Genomic DNA, 21162 nt, shown 5'->3' on the forward strand with positions numbered 1-21162 from the left:
GCTCCCACCACCACCATTAGCTTGGTGAAGACCCTCGGGGCGGAGGTCAATCCGAACGGCTGGACCTGAACCTGAAAATGCGAGTCGCCAACCGCGAACCTCGGGTACTTCCTGTGCTTGGGATGAATCGGCACATGAAAGTAAGCATCCTTGAGGTTGAGACACCAACCAGTCCTGAAGTTGAAGGGCCTGGAGGACTTGAGAGAGAGAGAGAGAGAGAGAGAGAGAGAGAGAGAGAGAGAGAGAAACCATCTTGAACTTGTTCTTCCTGAGGAGCTTGTTCAAACCATGCAAGTCCATGATGGGTCTCAAAGCCCTGTCTTTTTTCGCGAATAAAGAATATGGGGATCACCATCCCTTGTTCATCTCCACTACAGGCACCAGTTCTATGGCGCCATTCTCCAGAAGGGATTTGATATCCTGCACAAGGAGCGGATCCGGGCTCTTCAAAGAGAGCTTCCCTGGTGGATTGTCGTGAGGCCTCTGCCGGAAAGGAAGACAGTAGCCGTGGGCTATGATCTCCAGAACCCACACATCTGAAGTAATGGCACGCCATTCTACAAGATGCTGTGCCAGCCTTCCCCCAACCGGCGAACCATGGGACATGGCCTCATGACTGAGCGGAAGCGGCAGTGCCTGAGGGCAAAGAGGCAACTGCACGAGCGGCTGTGGCACCCCGAGTACCTAGCTTTGCACCTCTGGGACTCCTATGTTGGCCCCTTTGACTGGCAGCTCCCCTCGATCTACCAAAGGAAGAGAAGTATTGAAAGGAACCTCCCCTCCATTGCTGTCGCCTAGGACGAAAAGGCGGAGGTTGGTGCACTGCAGCGCTCAACAACTTCGCTGCAGCTTTGGAGCTCTGTAACCTCTCAAGGCTCATCAGCCCGCGCTACGAAAAAGATGGTCACCATCAAATGGCATGTTGAGAAGCCGGAACTGTACATCAGGAGCAAACCCAGACTTCCGCAACCACGCAAACCTGCGCATCATGGTGCTTGCCGCCATGGACCGGCTGACACAGTCTGCCATGTCCAGACCTGACTGAACGGATTCACACATGGCATCCTTGCCATCCTGCACGAGGGCAAGAAAACCATCCCGTTCCTCCCCTTCGGGAATATGTCCAGCCGCCAAAGATACACAATTGCACAGAGAGTGAGTGAATCTTGCCAAGGCACAAAAAGGAGTTGGCTGCCTTTAAAGCCATACCCCTAGATGAAAATACCTTCTTCGCCCAACCGTCAAAGTGCTTGTCGTCCCTATCCAGAGGGATGGTAGGGTACGCAGCCTGCTTAGCTGGGGCTGTAGCCGCCTGCACCACCAAACTCTCCGGCGTGGGATGCATAGACAAGTAGCTGGGGTCGCCACTGGCTGGACGGTATTTTTTCGGTAGCGACTTATTCACTGCCTGGAGACTCTCCAGAGCAGTCCAAGCCGCTGCCACCCTTCTCTGTAAGGCCATATGAAATGGCAGTACCAGGTCAGTGGGTGAACCCCTGTCCAATATATCCGTCAGGTCATCCTGCAGAAAATCCACAGGTGGAGCCAACCACCCCAAGTACTCAGTCACCCTCGACATGAGACGCCTGTACGAAGACTCAGCGTGCGTACCAGGCTCCAGCCTACCAAACTCAACCTCCGGGGAGGTGTCCAGACCACTGGCGTCATGCAGGGATTGACACAGGTCTTCCATCTGGCTACAATCAGACAACAGGTCATCAGAAACCTCAGGAGGTACAAGCCCCTCCTCATCTTACCCTTCATCCACCTCTGAGATGTAATCCAAAGGCTGGAATGAATCCCTGGATGAAGGTACAGAAAAAGGCACAAACACAGGCCTCACTGGCTTACTCAGGGCCTTCCTCTGAGGTTGCACAGCCCTCCGGGGCACCTCCGGTATAGCCTCTTCAAAAGGCGTTGAGGGCGTCGACGTCGAGCGAGGCGCTGACGACTTAGACAACGACTTTGAGGCCGGAGCCCCGAGCGTATCCTTCGATGGCCTCGGACCGATGGAGTCTATGGCTTCCTCGGAGCCGCAGCCTCGAGAGAGTCCCTCGACGGACATGGCACTGATGGCGTTGATGCCTTCTTAGAAGGCCTCACAGGCTCCAACGGTCGCGAGGGCGTCGAGGACCGGGTCCTGGACCTGGCACGGTGATCAACCTTGTCCGATCGGGACCTCGATGGCTCCCGATGATCGCGTCGACCACCCGAGCCTGAAGGCATGCGAGCGGTGGCCCTAGCGCGTTCCTTGCCGGCTTCTCTCGAAGGCGCGGACGGAACGGTGCCCTGCGATCCAAAAATCGCCATCATCTCCTTGCGAAATGTGTCCCATTCCGCCGGTGATGAACGCTTGTTGGGACAAGCCACCCGCCGTCTGGCAGAGTCCTCTGACGAGGACGGGGAAGGTGACCGGTGACGGCACTTCTGAGAGTGCCTAAAGGAGGCAGAGGAATGGCGAGACGCACTCCGAGAACGAGACCCCCCTGGACTTACGCCGACACAGAGTCGCCCCTCGAATCGTCGGTCAAAAGCCTAGCCGATTTCGACTTCCGGGTCTTGGAAACCCTACCTACAGACAACTTCTTCCGCTCCCGCAAGGCCTTCGACGTCAAGGACTGGCATTCATCGCAGTCATCGGTGGCGTGGCTCTCGCCAAGGCACCAAAGGCAGACGTCATGCAGGTCCAACAGGGACATCTTGGAACCGCAGTCTCGACACTTCTTGAAGCCCAACCGCAGGGTAGAAGACATACACAATACCAAGTTAGAAGAACTGATTCAACAGGAGAAGAAACGAGGCGCGCTGAGATTCCAAAGCGAACACGTTCACGGAAAAAATGGAACTGAGGCTACGGGCGTCATGCGTCCTACATATAACATCCGGTGATGTTGGCGCTCGACAGAGGCCCTCGAGGGACAGCGTATCGACGTCATCGACACAGACGCCGAAGAATGTTCCGAAGTAGCACAGCTGTGGTGATTACGGGTCATAGATGTGGAATACGTCAGAGGACAAAATCCCCTCAAATTTAAGCACCTCGGGGCTGAATCCCGTACCCTTTACCTCGAGACTGTCCTGCTTGGTCGGGCCACACTCTGGTTTTTCATTAGTGCCATTCCTCCCTTCCCAGATGTCCTCCAGGAAAAGAACAGACATGATGGTCTTTCAACTCGGCTCGCACCGTTGGCATAGGAAGCCGCCTTTTTTGGTCTCCTCTGGGATTGACAAACAGCTTGGAGGCCCTTGATATGATGGAATTAAAGGATCCAACTTCATCAGGTGGGGAGGCCCTATGGGGCTCATCCGCGTGCAGCGTCTCTCTGCTGGCCGCAATGAAGTAATCGTCCTCGTCGGTGCCCGTGTGCGGGTTCAGGGTGGGGTCTTTTTGCAAGGTGGTGGCGGAAGAGGAGTCGGAATCGGATGATGGCTAAGACCAGCGCCCCCTTGGCCTTCTTTCGGGGGGGGGGGGGGAGCTTTTCATCGGGGGCTCCTGCGTGTCTTGTGAAAGTGCATGCCCTGGAGGCATCTTCTGCTGGATTTCTGAGACCAGTGTGTGCGCAGAGTCGTTAGAATATCCAGCGACACTCATTTGTCTAGGGGTGAACGAAGCCAGTTGAGACGCGTCTGGGGTGACGATCCTCCTCTTGCCAGCAGGTGATCCATGTAGGAATCGTCCTGCAGATCATTGTCCCCGTCGGTACTCGAGATCTGCTCCAGTCTGTCTGCAACAGCCCCCTGATCCACGTACCAGGGAAGTTCCAACAGAGGGACTGCGTCTCTCTCCTCAAGAGGCTGCTGCATCCGTTCAGTCGCCAGGTGCAGCCCTCACCCCTCAGTAGCCACTGCCTTAGTCACTGCTTCTGCAGCCGTATAGCGCCTCGGGGGTAAGGACAGCTGTGGAGTGGCCACCACCTCTTCACTGACCCACTCACCTTCAGCGCTATAGCAGCGGTTGACTTCGACAACTATGAGATTGTCACTGCTTTTGGCGACGGTGCCGTCGTCGACTCAGTTGACCTGGCATGCTTTGAGGTTTTTGCCAGCTTCGACGAGTCCTCCCCGGACTTGTCCATCGTCTTATTTGCAGACACAGTTCTGCCAGGTTTGGGGACTTCCTCTTTGAAGACACCGCTGGTGATGGCGATCGCCTTCTGCACGACTCGGGACCTGCATCAGTGGAGAACTCAGCTGCGCTAGCGTCGCAGAGATTGGCCTTCTCTTGGTCCCCCGCAAGTGGGGCGTCCTCAAAAGGATCTCGACCTCCTTTCGGAGGGAGTTTTCTTCTCCAACTGGCAAGTCCTAGATGAGGCTTGACTATGCCCCGCAGCTGAGTCAGTGGCCTTGCTCGGCTTGAGCCATGCCGACAGTCTGCAGTAGCAGTCTTTTTTTGGTTTTCTTCTAGAAAGCACAGCACCACTCGCATCCCTCATCGTGGTCCGGATGCAGGCAATACAACCATTTATTAATCCACACCTTGTGTAGAGTTTGAAGAGGCTGCGACGTTCCTTCTCCTCACTAATGGTTGAAAAGGCACGAAGTAGGCCCAAGGTCGGGCCTTCACGAAACTGCGATGACGATCAGACAGTGGATGAAGTTCTCCGCCGGTAGCGTATACCCGCTGCTGGCCTCTGTCATTCAAAGATATTGAAGCAAAAATTGGTCAAAAGGTTTTTTGGGATAAAAATCAGAAAAAACATTAGCTTAGAGAGCAACTTGAGGACTCCCAACCCTGAACTGTACGGTAAAAATCTGAAGATGGCCATCAGGGGTGGAGCTTAGGGGGAGGACTGTTATTGGATGGGGGCAGTATGACCCAGAGGGCAGTGATTGGTTTAAAGGGGAAATGAGTTTTAAAATAAAGTGCAACTTTTTTCTTTTTCCGATGATTCCCAACCTGACTGGTAATATTCATGAGCATGTGAATCCATGCCAGACCCAATGATGGAGACTATTTGTATGGATGGATTCATCAGTAGGAAAGCTTTTAGAACCAAACACATTACCCTCAATTTCAGGAGATCGAAGTAAAAACACTTCTCCTTCCAGAGACCACTTAATGAGCTATCTTGATTATGAACTAACCCAAACCAAGAGTTAGTCATCCATCACCACTATGACTTGCAGCCACTCCTGCCTGAAGTGCTCTTCAGAGATTATATGGAAGCATCCACCATTGCCGGTCTCACAACTAGTAACCTGTTCTGGAATACATCCTGTCCCAAAAGAGACCCTTTATTATACTAGGTCCACTCCACCGAACTGAAGGACAATAAAAACAGAGGGATGCCATGACACCAAGCAACCAGAGTAATACTCCTGCCAGAGTGTTCTCGAATGAAGAGAAATGCTGCACTGCCTGCTGTAAATACTGTAGTTTCTGCAATGGACGGAACACTATCAGCATCTGGGTATCCAAGACTGCCCTAATGAACTAAAGAAACCCAGGTAATGAAAAATAGACTAATAATTCTAAAGGTTCTCAGATGGCAGGTCCTCTAACAATGCCCTTAAGAGCAAACTGTTGAGCTAAGGGTAAGGTGTGAACTACTCCAACAAGCTTGTAGATGGGCTTGAACCACCATCATTAACTTTGCATAAATCCTCTGGTCAATGTCAAAGGTAGGGCAACAATACAAACTGATAATGATTGATTCTGGCCCTCTATGTGTCGCAGGAAGCGGAAGTGTGGAAGGTAGATTAAGATGCAGCATCCAGGGGGGACCGAAACACCAACCTACGCCAAAGCCAGAACGATTAGAGCCAGGCTGACCATTTTGAATATGTCCTCCTAAGAGATTTGTTTAGCAGCCTCAAATCTAAAATGGGTCTACACCCTTTGAACTGTTACCAAAAAACCTGGAGTACTAAACCTCACCCTTTTCTCAAGGTGAAAGCACTTCTATTTCCTGCCCCTCTGGTGCAAAAGCGGGAAAATCTACAGCAAGAAAGGATTCAGGTGAGGCTTAGACAATCAGGATGCATGAAAGGAAGACCAACCTTCCAAAAGTATATGAAAAAAACATTTCTCAAAATCAATATTGCAATCCTGCAGGACCACCTGGAACCTGCACCCTACAGGTATTTGATGATCCACAAACAGCAAAGTAAAGCTGCTATGCAGCTGCTGTCTAAGAAGGAATAGAGCTATGAACTTGCTTTACCCTGCATCCCTGTAGGAGAGGTGGAATGCATTGCTGTACAGTCACTTGGATTAGTCAGCAGGCCGGGTGGGATTTCTGCAAATTGGAAAAGAGTATCAACAAAACCGTCCTCTGCCTGAGGACTGAAATGAAGACAGAAAACAGGAAGAATGTGGCTTGAAACTTTTGCAGGGACTCTGCTGCCTTGGCCCCAATCAGGTTGTAACCATCAAAGGTATATTCAGAGGCTTGTTTTAGAGTTCTTATGCAACATCCAATGTTCTCATCCAAGAGTGCCTTGGTATTATAGCTTCAGATGCCATATACCTTGCTACAGAGTCCACAGATAAATTCCCATTGGTGAATATCAGTTTGAATGGGTTTTGCTCATTGGGTGGGAGATGCTAGATCTCTGCAGCAACTTCCACTGAGTGAGGGTATGGTGTGCTAAAGTTAAAGTAGAATTATTTGACATCAATGGTAGGCTGTCAGAGGCAAATCCCTTTCTTCTAAAACTCTCCAGATTTTTGACACCCTGCTGCACCCAAGGTAAAAGCATGAGGCCTACACACAACGACAACAACGTCTGCATCACCAAACTCTGGTGTGGAGTGGGTGTACAGAAACATTGGGTCCCCCGAGATGAAAGTGCTTTCATTGCAACCGTTTGATACTGCTGGTAACACACCATGTGTAGAAACATATCTGTCGGCTCTTCCCTATTCAAGAAAATTACTACTTGGTCAGGTGCTGAAAAAACATGTTTTGAGAGATTTAGAAAATTGGAAAATTGTGGGGGCATTCAGAGCAGGCACTAGGATCAAATGCCAGAGGGTAGGTGCACGATAAGAGAATAATTGTTGGCGGGTCCTCTCCTTACACACAAGTTGATCCAAGCTGGTTTGTCTATTTTGCTGCACGAGGAGCATGTGCCACCAGTTATGTGGAGCTTACCCACCATGTACGTTGGTGGGCTACTGAGGACTGCACCTGGGAGCCCCCGCCGCGTCAGGAGGGTATTGCCTCCATTGATGTTAAAGACCACAAGGGCCTTCACTCAGTCCAGAAGTCCTGCAGTGGGATGAAGGGTTTGATTTCACAAAGGGTGGAGATTCACAGTCAGGCTCTATGGGCCTTCTTGGCTATGTGTTTCTTGAAGCGCAGACTGATGTCAATGGTGAAGCCTAAGGATTTTGCTGAGTCAGAGTTGAGGATCAAATCCTTCTAGGCATATATCATTAAGCCAATTTTTGGACAAGTTTTTGTTTAGCGGATGTACCGATTAGTACTAATTCAGTCTTGGATGGGTTTAGTTTGAGGTTAGCAGTCAACATGGAGCACCTAGATGATGGCTAGGTAAATGCAGAGACAAGTGATGTCCTGAGCACCATTTACTCTCATGCACAACGGCGTATCTCCTGCGTATTGGTGGATGGCTATATTGGGATCCCCGAGTAGAGTGCCTAGAGGCTCCATGTAAAGGTTAAAGATTGGTTAGTGGATGGAGCTACAGGAGGACTCTGCAGGAGACCTGGAGATGGTTAGAATGTACCAAAATCTGGACTCCCTGGTGTCTGCCCGAGAGGTAGGAGTAGGGCCCCAGATAAGATTTGGAAGTGGAATTATTTTACTCCCAATTTATTAAAGTTGAGTAAAATTATTTTTTTAGGAGCAAAAATGTAAGTCCGATTTTTATAAGAGCATTTTAGAAGTGGGTAAAAATATGTTTGAGCTAGAAAAAGAAATATTTTTGTAATATTTATTTCTTTGCACCTATAATTCATGCACATTTAAAGATAGATATTGTGGTTTAGGAAAGATAGCTCAGGGGAAACGAGTTTGTCTTGGAAGCAAAACAGGTTAGAATCCAGATCCCCCCACGCTTAAAAACCAATCTTTGGTATTACGCGAGTTATAAAAAAAATTAATTATGTTTACTTGTTCCGATCAGGCAGCAATAGCGTCTTCCTGTGGTACAACATGCACTACAGGTCAAAACTCATCCATGAAGCTGCGTGGGTGAAAGCCGGGGGACAATGTTCTACACGTCTGTTTCCCATTTTATTGTAAGGAGTATTTTTACTCAGTTTTTATTTTTTGCCAGCATTTGCCTAATTTTAGGGAGTAAAAGTGTCTGATGCACCCCTCTTGTGTATGGCTGGGTAGGAGGTACACCAATTTAGGGCAATGCCAGAGAATCAAGGAGGTGGAGGAGGAGGATGCAGTGGTCAACTGTCGAATGCAGCCGCGAGGTCAAGCAGGACGAGGCGAGGCTGCACGAGTCACCCTTATCCATGATTTGGAGGACATCATCCACCACCTTTTAACCCACATTCTGATATTGCACACTCCATTCCTCTAAGTGCTTTGAGCCTGTGAGCTGCCTTAAGACTCCAGCTTCCTCATTTTGTGCATTTTAGACTTGGTGAGTGTTCCATGTTTATTTTGTTCGTAGTGCTTGATTAAATCAGTCCTGCCTTCCCTTGTTCCCTATTGGTTGCGCTCTTTACACCACGTGACCAGAACAGTCTTCAGTGCCTCGCCCAGGACAGCTGCCCCTCGCCCCATCTCCCGTAAGACCCCTTCATTCCATCTCCACTTTGTCCCTCACCCCCTACTTCCCATCCCTAAGCACAGCTTGCGCAGCTCTAACCAAGACTCCTCCCCTCCCTATTCTCCAAGCTCTGCACCCCCTCTACCTCCGACATCCCTGTACCCATCCATCCAGCTCATGCACTTTTCCCATTCCCTCCCAGTCCATCCAGAGCATCTACCCCTCCACCCTCAGTAATACATGCGCCCTCACTTCCCCACCACAGATCCTCCTGCCACCTAACCCTTACCTGCCTCCCCAGTCCTTCCACTTCTCTGATCTTTCCCACAGTAACCTTCATCCACCCTCATACTCTTCCCCCCCGCCCCCCCTTCCCTGGCCTAGCCACCCTGCCACCCCCAGCACTTCTGCCCCCACCTTCTCCCCTGCATTCTAATTAATGCCATATCTGCCACTAAACACATTATCTTTGACCCAATTTCCTCAGAAACCCCATACATTCTCTTCATTACTGAAAACAGGTTCTCTGGCGATCACTTATCCACCGCACATGAAGCCTTCCCACCTGGATACACTCCGATTGCGCACAAACGTTCTAGCAATACTCCCTTTTCCATACTCCACAAATCCCATCTTACAGTCCTACAGACAGTCATCCCTACGACGCAGAGTGCAAAACTATGCTGATTAAACTTCAGCTCTCCCCTTTCACTACCCACAGCTTCCTACTCATCTAAAGGCCTCCAGGATACAACAGATTCTTTGCAGACAACCATAGTGACTCACTAACGGCCATCTTTATCTCTCACCCCTCGCTGACCATGCTAGGAGACCTCAACATTTGAATTGACATTCTTTCAAACCCCAAGACCGACCCGCTCCTTGACAACCTAGAAGCCCTTAACATGACCCAACTCTTAATGGGTCACCCACCCACATAGTAGGTCACATGCTGAATGCCGTATTCAGCTCCACCGACTTAACGACCTCCCATCCATCCTCCAGCTATCGTGGACAGATCACTCTGCCAGCTTCCCCTTGCTTTCCCTGCCCCCGCTCCCTGCCTGCATTCATCCTACCCTCTCTCACGTGTCCCCCCTCTCGAACAAGGGCATCACCTCCCCAGACCTAGCCAATTCCTTGCTTGCCTCCCTTCACACTATAGGCCCCTGCCCCAGGGAGGAACACAGTCTATCAGACATTTCGACTGATTGGTCTCTGAAGACCTCTCCCCACTAACTCTCCTCAGATTCCCCTCCCACAGAGAAGGCCCTTAAAACCCTCAACCACCGCCAGGAACGTAAGTGGCGCACTGATTCTTCGCCCTCAACAAAGACAAACTAGCCAGGCAGCTCAGGGCCTACAGGGTCGAAATTAGGAAAGCCAAACCATCTTTCTACGTAGCGTAGCTCCAAAGCTCCGTCCGCTCCTCGCTACACACTTTCCACTCTCAACAGCTCTGCAAAGCCCTCTCAGAACATCACCATCGAAAGAAAACTCACCATCAGTTCAAAGCTAGCATCCTTCACTCCACACCCACTCCACATCCTACCCTGCCCTCTTTCTCCTTCATCTCCGATTAAGAATTCTTGGAACTGCTCTCTAGCAGCTGCCGCTCAGGATCCCCTGAGATACCTGCCTCCCCCTCTCACTCCTAAAAAAAGGTTCTCTCCTGCAGCTGCGCTGGCAACATCACCAGATCTATAATAAACCATTGTCTAATTTCACAAATTTTCTCTACAACTTCCAAAACATCCTGAAAGAATAGCATCAGTCTTCGTTGAGTTTCAAAAATATAATCAAATCAAATTAGCGTAGTACATTAGCATTTTGCACTAGCTGTTTAAGTATGTAGACCAGCAGGCGGGCTAGAGCATCTGTATCGGCCACAAGCTTTGGTTATACGTAATTTCACAGCCAAAAGTCACTCGGACTACTCACACTCCTGGCAGGAGCAGGGCACCTAGCTGGATGAATTCAGCAGGTATACCCTACGTCCTGCGTTAATTCTATCCAAGCCCGGTGCGCCAGTTGGGCACCAGTGCTGAGAATCTCATGGTACTTGAGTTGCACTATCACCTAATGAAGATAACACCATTTCTAACAGCTCTGTGGCACCTTTGCCGCACTCATCTTAAAACGCTTCAAAACTGGCAGGCGTGGGGCACCCGACCGAGTTCACTCAGCTGGTATGCCCTTCCTGACACTAATTTTCCTTTCAGCCCAGCACTGCAGGGCCATAATAAAGTAACATGTGCTTTATGATACACTACACAGTATCTGCGTCAGACCACGTCGGTACTAAAAGCACACCTTTAATGCTGAGCAGTAGACACTTGAACTATCCCATTCCTAAACCAAGATGGTGTGCAATGCAGCGTGGCACTGACGCGCATGCACGACGGTGCCATGGTAACCATATAAACAAAACTAGATCGGGCTGCGCGCCATGGAGACAGTCGGCTCTGATCTTGTGCAGAACTTCGTCAGGTATGTGCACAGTGCTTAGCGCCCTTAACATACACATGAAGTAGGTCTTTATATTTTGTCACTGAAAGGGAATGGCAATCGGGATTGTCCACGACAACGCAGAGTAACCACGTGGTAGCTGACACTCGCGGTCTCCAACAGGCACAAGATTGCGAACAAACTAAGGAGATGAGTATATGCAATTGTTTAGGCATTAACAATAGGGTATGGGACAAAGGGCACCACGGAACTAGTGTACATCCGCCGTACATTCCCGGAGTGACTACCTTTATTGCAGTCGCACCCAACGCAGAGCATACAGATTGACCGTATAGGACCTGCATGCGTGCAGTGTTTGGTGTGTTCCGAGCACTAGGAACCACACAATCGACTACTCGCCACACAGTATATTAGAGAACGTAACCTTATTATCTTCTTAACTTTCCTTTCCTTTCCTTTTATTAGACAGCAGTAATCACTGCTACTCGTACAACAGAAGAACAATCTCGTCCCCCGGCCAGTAGAGTTTATGTGGCAGCTGGGTGAGTTGACTCTTCGCTAATCTGTTGGCCTAGCCTACATTTTAAATATAGTTGTCAGCAAATGCAAAATGTACATGAGTTTAGGGTTACTGATATCTATGTCCTTGATATGCAGGGCACTGCAATAACCTCTGTTCCACACACAAGGGGAATCGAGGTTCGTTTTTACTATATTGAATCAACATAGTTGCACACTGAATATATAATATTCAACTGGACTAAGTTAGACGATTACCTTTTAGGTGGTTGTGCAAATAGAAAGCTACCGTTGGAAAGTTATGGACTAAGAGCTCTCAAGCCCCGAAGATGGATTTTATATAATCCGAAACGCATTGCCATTTGTGACCTTAAGTGGGGCATATGGGAGGATTACAATTAATGAATTGTTAAATGTTAACAACATTGTGTGAATAATCTAACACAATCTAACAGATGAATGCCCCAGAACATTTTGGCGCACATGTAAAATAAGTGTAAATACCTTTGGATTTATAAAGCATTTTTTCTTTATATGGATTTTTGTATAGGTACCTGTACTACGCTAATTTGATTATATTTTTGAAACTCAACGAAGACTATGGTATTCTTTAAGGACGATACACGATCACTCATTGCTGATGTATAAAAATGATTTGAAATCTCTGCCTTCAGTTTCTATTCAATATTTAATGTAGAGAAATTGTGGTTTAGACTGCTTTTACAGTAATTTCTATTTAGGAAGTCTCTTACTATATAAATGTATAGGCGATACCTAGCATTAGGGAATCATTCATTAAAGTTTTGAAACTACTTAGGACGTTATGTGCCCCAGGAGTGCACACAAGGGTTACGGGTTGGCGACAACAGGTTGTGTTTGTGTATCTTTTTCCCTAGTCTCGGGTGGCCTTGAGACTTTCCCCTTCTGTGCCTGAAACAACTCTTAACGTAAACTAAACTATTATCATTTTCTGGCTAAGAAAATCACAATTATTGGTTCAATACCCGATTTAAAAAGTTGTGCCCCCCCCCACCTTTGAATTATTCACACATGCACACACTCAGCTAGATTATAAAATTGCTCTCAAATGGCCCATTTATTCATCAATAGCATACAGAAATGAATAGAAACAAAAATAAGTAATAAAAATAGTTTAGATAAAATACTTCACCGTTGACACGGCTTTAAAGTGCATCCTCAATTTGTGCCAGAAAACTGCACTGGAAAGCTCCCGAACAGGCAGGCAGAGAGAGAGAGAGATCTTTTGCATCAGCGGGCCCTGGAGCAATGCGTCCATCCTCCAGCAAAGCTTTCTCTGTCCGACTGCTCGGGTGCCCCCCTTTTTAAATCACTGCAAATGCATGATGCCATTTTCTAGAACTTTCTGGCTTTTTCAAAGTCTCTACCTGTTGAAGTTTCAATGTGCCCCCCGCCGTAGTGACTCATGGCAACCCCCAAGCGGCAAAAGTTTACACTTTATCATGGGAGCTTCAGCTTTTCAAGATTCCCTCACAATATTATCAAATACCAGCTGGCACCTTCTTCAAAACAGTCCTTGAAGCAATGCGGAAACAAGAAAACATGTTTGCCAGTCGAAGGATACAAACCATGTTACGAGTTCACATCAAATGCAGCTTTCACTGAGGCCTGAAGCAAATGTCCATTATGAGTACCCAAAATGCACTACACAAAGGCGCCATATTTTAAAAGTATTACAATTGCCAAACTACTGTATCGCACAGCATACTCCCAACTCTCCCACTACACATAATCCCACGGCCTCTTTGACCCCGCCCAGATCTCTTCATTAAACGGAACCCTCCCTTGTCTCCATCTGGGAAGAACAGAATCAGATGGGTGCGCTGCCCTCATCCACCTGGACCATTCGACACCATTGACCACCCCCACCCTCCTAGACCGACTACACTCCCTTGGCATCAGGGACTCTGAATTAAGATGGATCTCTCTTGCTCTCCAACCACTTGCACATCACCACCCCCTCTTTCTCTTCCTCTCGCCCTGTCTCTCAGGGGGTTCCCCCGAGTGGCTTCCCTCTCCCCCTCCTCTTCAACCTCTACCTAAGCCCCCTCCCTTCGCTCATCGACTCCCACAACCTTACCTGCTAGAACTATGCTGACAGATAATTTCTAGATCCCCCCCGCCCCTAACTCCCCTTCCTCCACGCTCCAACGAACTTGCCTCCTGCCTTAGAGATGTTGATCACTTAATGACGACCAACCACCACCTCCTCAATCTGGGCAAAAACAAAATTATGCTATACTGCAAAAGACTGCACTCTTCCCACCCCTGGCCCCCTTACCTAGCCGCCCCCCGCCAACAGCCTTCCCTCAGTAAAGAACTTAGGATGCACCCTTGCTGCACTACACGCTTAGATCTCGATATCTCACTCTCATGCTCCTCCAGATCTGGCAAATTCCACTTCCGCATTCTCAAGCGCATCTTCGCTTATTCTATCACACCCACACAGAGTCTTGCCAATTATGGCCATCATCCTCTCCCAGCTATAGTACGTCAACTCTCTCTGCCCATGCGCCCCCTCTTACAAGCTCAAAAAGAACCAACTGATCAAAACCTGACACTCGACTCCTCCTCCCCCTCTCGCCAATGGACCACATCTCTCCTGCACTCAGGGTGCTCACCTGGCTCCCATCAGTCAAAAGACCACTTTCAAAGTCATGTGCATCAACCCCTGCGCCCTCCACAAGAAAGGCCCTGAATTTCTCCAAAACAAACTCTCCTGCCACCAACCAAACAGAACCCAGAGATCTTGCTCTGCTCAACTTCTGGTGATTCCCCCACCCCTCCCTCAATTCCACCAGATTAGGAGGAACATCTTTTTTGGTCCAAGCACTAACTAGCTGGAATTCCCTCCCTCTCAACCTCCGCCTCCAAGAAGACCACTTCATCTCCTTCAGAAAATCCCTTGAAACCTGGCTCTTCCCTCCTACCCTATTCCCCCTGTCCTTCCCCTTAACCTAGTCCTATGACCAGAGTCCCCAAACATTAGACTGCTCATAGCTTACTGGGGAAATAGGAGATCTTCAGGGACCTCTTGTCCACAGACCAACTGGTCTCCCATGGATAGCTCGATCCAGTCACCTACCCGTTCTTCAACAGCCAGGTAAGACAGCACCTCTAGGTGTCAGCGCTAGTCGGAATAGAACCCCCTTCTTGATCCAGCCCTTCAGCCCCCTCCTCACCTGATGTCTCGGGGTCCGTGGGCAGTTGAAGTCTCTTCTTCCACAGAGCTTTTTTTTTTTGAGGCGGATAGGGTCTGCCTCGGTAGGAAGCCACCCTGACCTGACTCAGAGAGGTCTAGGGGGGGAGTGGGGGGGCCCTCTACCGGAACAAACTATCGGGGGAAAAAAGCCTTCCGGCATAAAAAAAACCCTCTGGGTGGAGGACGTGTGAGTCTTGAAGATGCAGCCTTGTTGATCCTGGAGCCGAGGAGAACTCACGGGAGAGCCCAAGTAGACAGGGAAGGGAGCCAAGAAAGAAAACCAGATGAGGGAGAAATAATAAATACACAGATTAGCTGGCAAGCGGGGGGAAGCCAAAATAGGGAGGCCTAAGGGGGGAAGAAAAGAACCAGGACTGGCAAGTGAGAGAGAGAGAGCACGGAGAACAAACGGGGAAAGAAAACGAAGCAGCGTTTCACGCGAAGGGTTGCAACGCGCTGACTTCTGGGTGGAATCGAAAGAAAAAGGCGATTGGCGGCGGAGGTCGCCAAGACTAGAACGCTGCAGAGCAGCGTGAGGGAACGTGACGGGAAGGTTCAATGGCCGCCTAAGCGCCATTGAACCCATTTACGCCACGGACTTCGGAGTGAGACACTAGGTCAGTGATCACATGCTACACGGCAACTGCTGAGGAAATGTTCCTGCCCGCCTCCCCCTTATGCCGGTACTCTAAGGACTTTCAATGTAAATAGTCTGTACAATTAGACAATACAGCTGAATGAAGAACAGCATCTACCTCTACTCAGTCAGGTGTGCCTTTCCTTTAGTTCTGGAGGCCTTGTCTGGATGCTTCCCTCTGCAGTCTCCCATTCACCTCATCCACTCCCTGACTCTCCCTCCCCACTTCCCCTGCCGTCCCATTTGTTTTTTCATTGGTCTGTCCCCCCCCGAACCCTCATGTGACCGGAACAACTGCATTTCAGAGGCCCTCCCAGAGCAGCCTTCCCCTGGAAGTTAGCTAAGGGTCAGAATCAAAGAAAGGGCAGCTCCCTTCTCTTGCCCATGTGCTCCAATGGGACACCCTACAGCTACACCTAGGTAAGGTGGTATGGGCGGCGAGTACAGCGATTACTATGCTCTGGTAAAGCCCTACCACTCCTAAATTACTACCATCAACTCATGACATTATGTTGTCCTGCACTGTGCTCTTGGATTTGCCATTATATTGGAGTCAGAAGAAATGCAAAGGTTTGCATATGTATTGCATCTAGAAGAAATGTGAAGGCTAGCCTATGATGCTTTTTGGGGGGCAAGCAATGGGTTGCACTTAGATGTATTTGAGGAATATACAATCAATCCAGTGCATGGTATCTACGTGAGGGGAAAATGTAGCTAGTGCAAATATTCTAAATGAACATTATACCTAGCTAGAGCACTGGGGCTCTTTATATCAGAGCCAATGCCTTTGATGCTTATGTAATTTTAGCCGAAGGCATGGCCGCAGACGCGCACAGATCTTCCATCATACATCACTCAAAACACTTTGCACAACACCACTGCCATAAGAGTGCAGCCATTGTTCAGGACAGGAATTTGATATATAGCTGCACATAACTATCCCGCTCTCGCATACCCCTTCTAGACTGCCTCTCACCACCCATCCACATGCTTGCCAGACATTGATGGCTATCAGGGACTTGGCCGCCCCTTCAGAGCTTCGTACTGGCAGTTATGTACAGATACTAGCACTTTTTGTAATTTCCCATACCTGAACTTTGGTCCCCTGAAGGCATTAAACCTACAGCGCATTGCAGCCATACCTAGGGTGAAAGGAGCTATACAAGTGATACAATACTTGGATGATGGCTGTCTCGATGTTACATTTGGGGCAGAATCCAGTGTGATAGTAATTTAGGATTTGAAGTTGTTCGATTCTCAAGTAGTTGTGTAGTGACAACCTTTTCCAATCCAAAATTGTACCAATAAATGGGAGCTTTGTAATGGGTCAGTAGTTGGCCAGGTCATTATTTTTCTCCAAAAGAGGCTGCATGAGACATGTCTTGAGGGAACCAGGAGCTGTTATATATTGTTCTGCAAATGTACTCCCATATAAGATGCAAACTATCCCAGATGTTGCTATCTTTTTCCTTCTACTCTGACTCGATCCACGCAAAGATCACTGCCCGCTTTGCTCTCCTGCCAATCTTGGATGCATTCTCGTTTCCCAATACTTCCTAAACAAATTCTCTACTTTCCCTTCCACTTCTGTTCCCCCTCCTCAACCCCCCCCTTCCATGATTCCCTATTCCCTGCATTCTCGTAATCTTGGTATGTTCTTTACTCGTTTTCATCCCCCATCTCTAACATTACTCGCACATGTTGTATCTCCATTTACAATATTCAAAAAGCCAGTCTTTCTTACCTTCAATGCCACTTAACTGTCTTGATTATTCTGCCCTCTTGCTTGGCCTCCCTGCCTCTGGCCCCCTGCACTCCTTGTTCAGCAACTCTAATTGTACCTTCTTTCTTTTCTCTGCCCACTCTTCATTTCCTACTTCACTTCAGTCAATGTCATGGCTTTCTTTTGAATCTCACCTACACTTGCACTTTTTATGCATGTACAAAGCTATGCATGGCTTTGCACAACCTTATCTTTCCTCTTTAATGTCATCCCATGTTCCTTCCCCCATCCTTGCATTCTCAATCTCTGTTCCTAAACCTCCTTCCGCTCCTTTTCCCTACTTGTGCCCAAACACTGGAATTTTGTCCATTCGCTCATCTACCCTTTCTTATTTTCCGCTCATTTCTGAAAGCTCATCTACTATCGCCTCAAATGCAATTTTGGTTTTTTAATTGTTTTTTGTACCACCTTCCATTGTCAGTGCTTTGGTGAAAGCGCATTATAAATAAATTACAACCTATAACTTTTCCAATTGTAATATGACCAATTATGATTGAAATGTCAGCTACATGTGTCCTAATGCTCATTAATACATATTCCCAAACACAGAGGTCACATAGGTATGTGCGCATAACACCAGTTAGCTTAGGGAGCCAAATGTAGCTCCTGATAGCTGTTTGTGCCATGGCAATCAGGCTCTAACACTGAAGCTAAAAAGCTCCCAGCAATTTCAAACCCTGCACCTGCAGGATCATGAAAACATCATGTGCTGCTCAGGCACATCTACCAAATCTAAGGAAGTGGCCAGGGAGGCCATGGTCGGATAACTACTAAGCGCACACCCATCTTCTCACTCACATGTAGAACAAAACATGCAGACAAATGAAAGTGGAAACTGCAGTGACAACATTCTACTTGGAGGCATCACATCCCAATCACAAGCTTTTACATGCCATCCAGAGGGTAGGTCCTCATGAGATCAAGACAACATGGCCACACCATAAATGGAGGTGCAGTACACCCTATGGTAACACCACTCAGATGCACCTCATCCACCGCTCCCCGGCATAGACACTGAGAATGGGAAAGGGAACACACTAGCCAAGCACAAGGACCGAACAAGGGTGAAGAACAAAAAAACAGATCTCTGAGAAGGCGCATCCAAATACAAGAAAATACAGGTGTGCACGCAAACACACAAAGCAACATACCATAAAACAAAATAGCACCCGTCCCTTTGCCTTAGATGGAATCTAAAAGCCAAGGGTCATCACACAGAACACTTCACGGCAGTATACAAAAAAGGGAATTTGCACAGGTAGAAAATACTCATTGCAATGGTCAGATTTCCACCATTTTGTCAAAGTATCTCAGACCAACAAAGAGAGACCACTACAAATAATAGCGTTTCTAGTGTAATTACTCCAATTCGAGGAACATTCAAAAACTAATTGTAGCCGTTCTTGGAGATACTGTGGTGAAATTGCATTTAGCTGGAAACTGAGTGAATTGTTGGTTTCAATGTGTAATATTACTCAAAGAGCAGGAGTTTTGTAGCACAATAATGAAAACAACCAAGCAGGAGGAGTTTACAGATTCCACTTTTTCCTTATGTTTTTGGCTTTATTTTACTACTGGTGGCAGCATCACAAACAAATGTTAGTAGGGTTCAGAAGAGAATTACCAGGTAGTTAGGGAAAGAAAAGCAAAAAAGAACATTTAACAAGTATGTTTGTACAATGGGGAAACAGTTATCAAAATGAACATCCTCCCGTGTTAAAACCAGAATAATCCTGAAGTTTAATTTGTCATTCTTTTCCTTTAAATCCTATATATTGTGACATTTCGACCTTCTGTTGCCCATCCAACTGATATCCCTACATTCTGCAAATATTTCAGACAACATATCCTCTCAAAAACCTTGTTATTCTGTCTCATGACAGAGCTTCTCCACCTGCGTGGTCCTACTACGTTTTTCCATCCATGCTCCTAGATTGGGACTACTGGAAGTAAAAGCGATGGCTGATCTCATCAGGTAAATTATGAAAAGGAAACTACACTTTATGGTCATCATGACATAGGTTCTGATGGCCCAACTAAACATTACTACAGATTTATTTTCCACCAAAATGTGTGCGGTCTTTGTAAACCTTGTTCTCATTTATACAATCCAGATTGGATCTTTTTCCAGTGCCAAAACATGTGCTACCAAGTTCCTCCTTTGACAAAGCTAGGAAAGCTTTCCCGAAAGGATAATTAACTTTCCAAAAACATGCCTTCATAAACAAAAAATATTGATTGGCTTTTGCGGTCTACTTCCGCATCTCCGCTTCAACAATTTACATACAAAAAATTCCACAGCAATCATAGGCGCTCCAATAAGTATTCTGACGTTCAAAAATATGATGCGTTCAGGAATGCACTGGTAAGAATCTTCCAACTAGGAGATGCTGGCAACAAAGCAGTTTGCAGTTCTAATCCATATGAATAAACTATGGCCAAATGAAAAGTAGAACATTCAAATCCTTTATCAATGGAGCGGTGCATCATTCGCTTTTATTCAAGGGGAGTCTCAAATGTAAACCATTGCAATCCACATTGTTAGTGTGCAACAGTCCTGCAAGCAAGACAACAGAATCATCCAACAGTATTTTTGTCACCACCGGCTTCAACCTGTCATTCAGCAGAAATCATGAGCAATTCTCACCTTATCTCGAGGCACAGATTGAGGGAAGTCTCTGGCTTGCCTGTTCCGCCGCTGCTCCTTTTGGGAGAGAAAAATACTATTTAGCATTTTACATCCTAGAATCTTTCATTGGGAAGCAAGAAGTTTAATGAAGCACAATAAATGCTTAAGAGCAAAGTTACTAAAGTTTAAGAGCATGATTAACAGGAATGATTACATGTTTAGTACAAACAGATTTCTTATAAGACTCCGCAAAATAATTTATTCAGAGTATGTGTATATCAAAAGTAAAAAAATCAAACTCCTTTATAAAACAGAGCTGGCATATTCCAACTGTTACATTAGGGAAAAATCAAATAAGAGACAGTATTTGTTTCAATAGTCTAATTCTACCTTTCAGGGAGCTGCATGAATATTGTGTGGGCTCAAATAAGAAAACACTTCCACTAAACATTAAGGTGACATTTGCCTTATATCCAAACAAGGTGGTGACTAGGGATGTAGTCATGTTTGTCACTATCCAGGTCTATGTTCTGTTTTCACAATTTCCGGTGCCACCTTCGTCTATCTTTGGGTGCTGGTCACTATGTCCATCACAATTTACCACCGACTGGATGTGTATATAAGCAAGCCATTGTGCAGGTTTTATCAGCGTAACCAATTCTTTTATAAAAAAAAAAAAAAAAAAAAAAAAACACACACACATGACTGCCCCCAATCCCCATTTTAGATTTGCATTCTTTTTGCATCCTTTTCGATGCTTCCATGTTAAACCACATTTTGAAAGTTAGTTAACAGATCACCTTGCCCTCAGATTGCTGTACACAATTTAAGATACACTGTCGGCTCTACTGACCAATCCTGGCTTTATGGTTCCGCTTTAGTGGTTTTGTACCACAACCCTTCCTCAGGAAATACTAAGGTCTGCAATACTATACAAAGGGATTGTGCTCTTACTGGAGAGGTTTTCATTTTCTGTTTTGATATGTACACTGCCCACTGTGGGCCTTTTTGCCTAAAGCACAAGAGCCCCAATGGACGTGTGGCTGGAAGACTCATCCAGATGTCCATCTTATTACCTCTTCACAGATATTTACACACTACCTCACAAGTTACTATGGATATGGTCCAAATGTACGCATCACCTGTTTTTAACGTAATATTTACATTTCTTAACTGCATCCTATTTC

At 47.2% G+C, this 21162-nt stretch overlaps 1 protein-coding gene across 4 annotated transcripts in view; it reads right to left on the reverse strand.

Moving 5' to 3' along the window:
* The window catches only part of DNM1L (dynamin 1 like), a 1039542-nt gene that overhangs the window by 421958 nt on the left and 596422 nt on the right, over positions 1 to 21162 (reverse strand). For all 4 annotated transcript variants that reach the window (XM_069628197.1, XM_069628195.1, XM_069628196.1 and 1 more), the window contains one exon: positions 19994 to 20050. In XM_069628197.1, coding sequence (XP_069484298.1) covers positions 19994 to 20050 — 57 coding nt within the window. The remainder of the gene's footprint in view (positions 1 to 19993; positions 20051 to 21162) is intronic.

The sequence above is a fragment of the Ambystoma mexicanum genome, chromosome 12 (genome assembly GCF_040938575.1).
Source record: "Ambystoma mexicanum isolate Mex_15411 chromosome 12, UKY_AmexF1_1, whole genome shotgun sequence".
NCBI lineage: Eukaryota > Metazoa > Chordata > Amphibia > Caudata > Ambystomatidae > Ambystoma > Ambystoma mexicanum.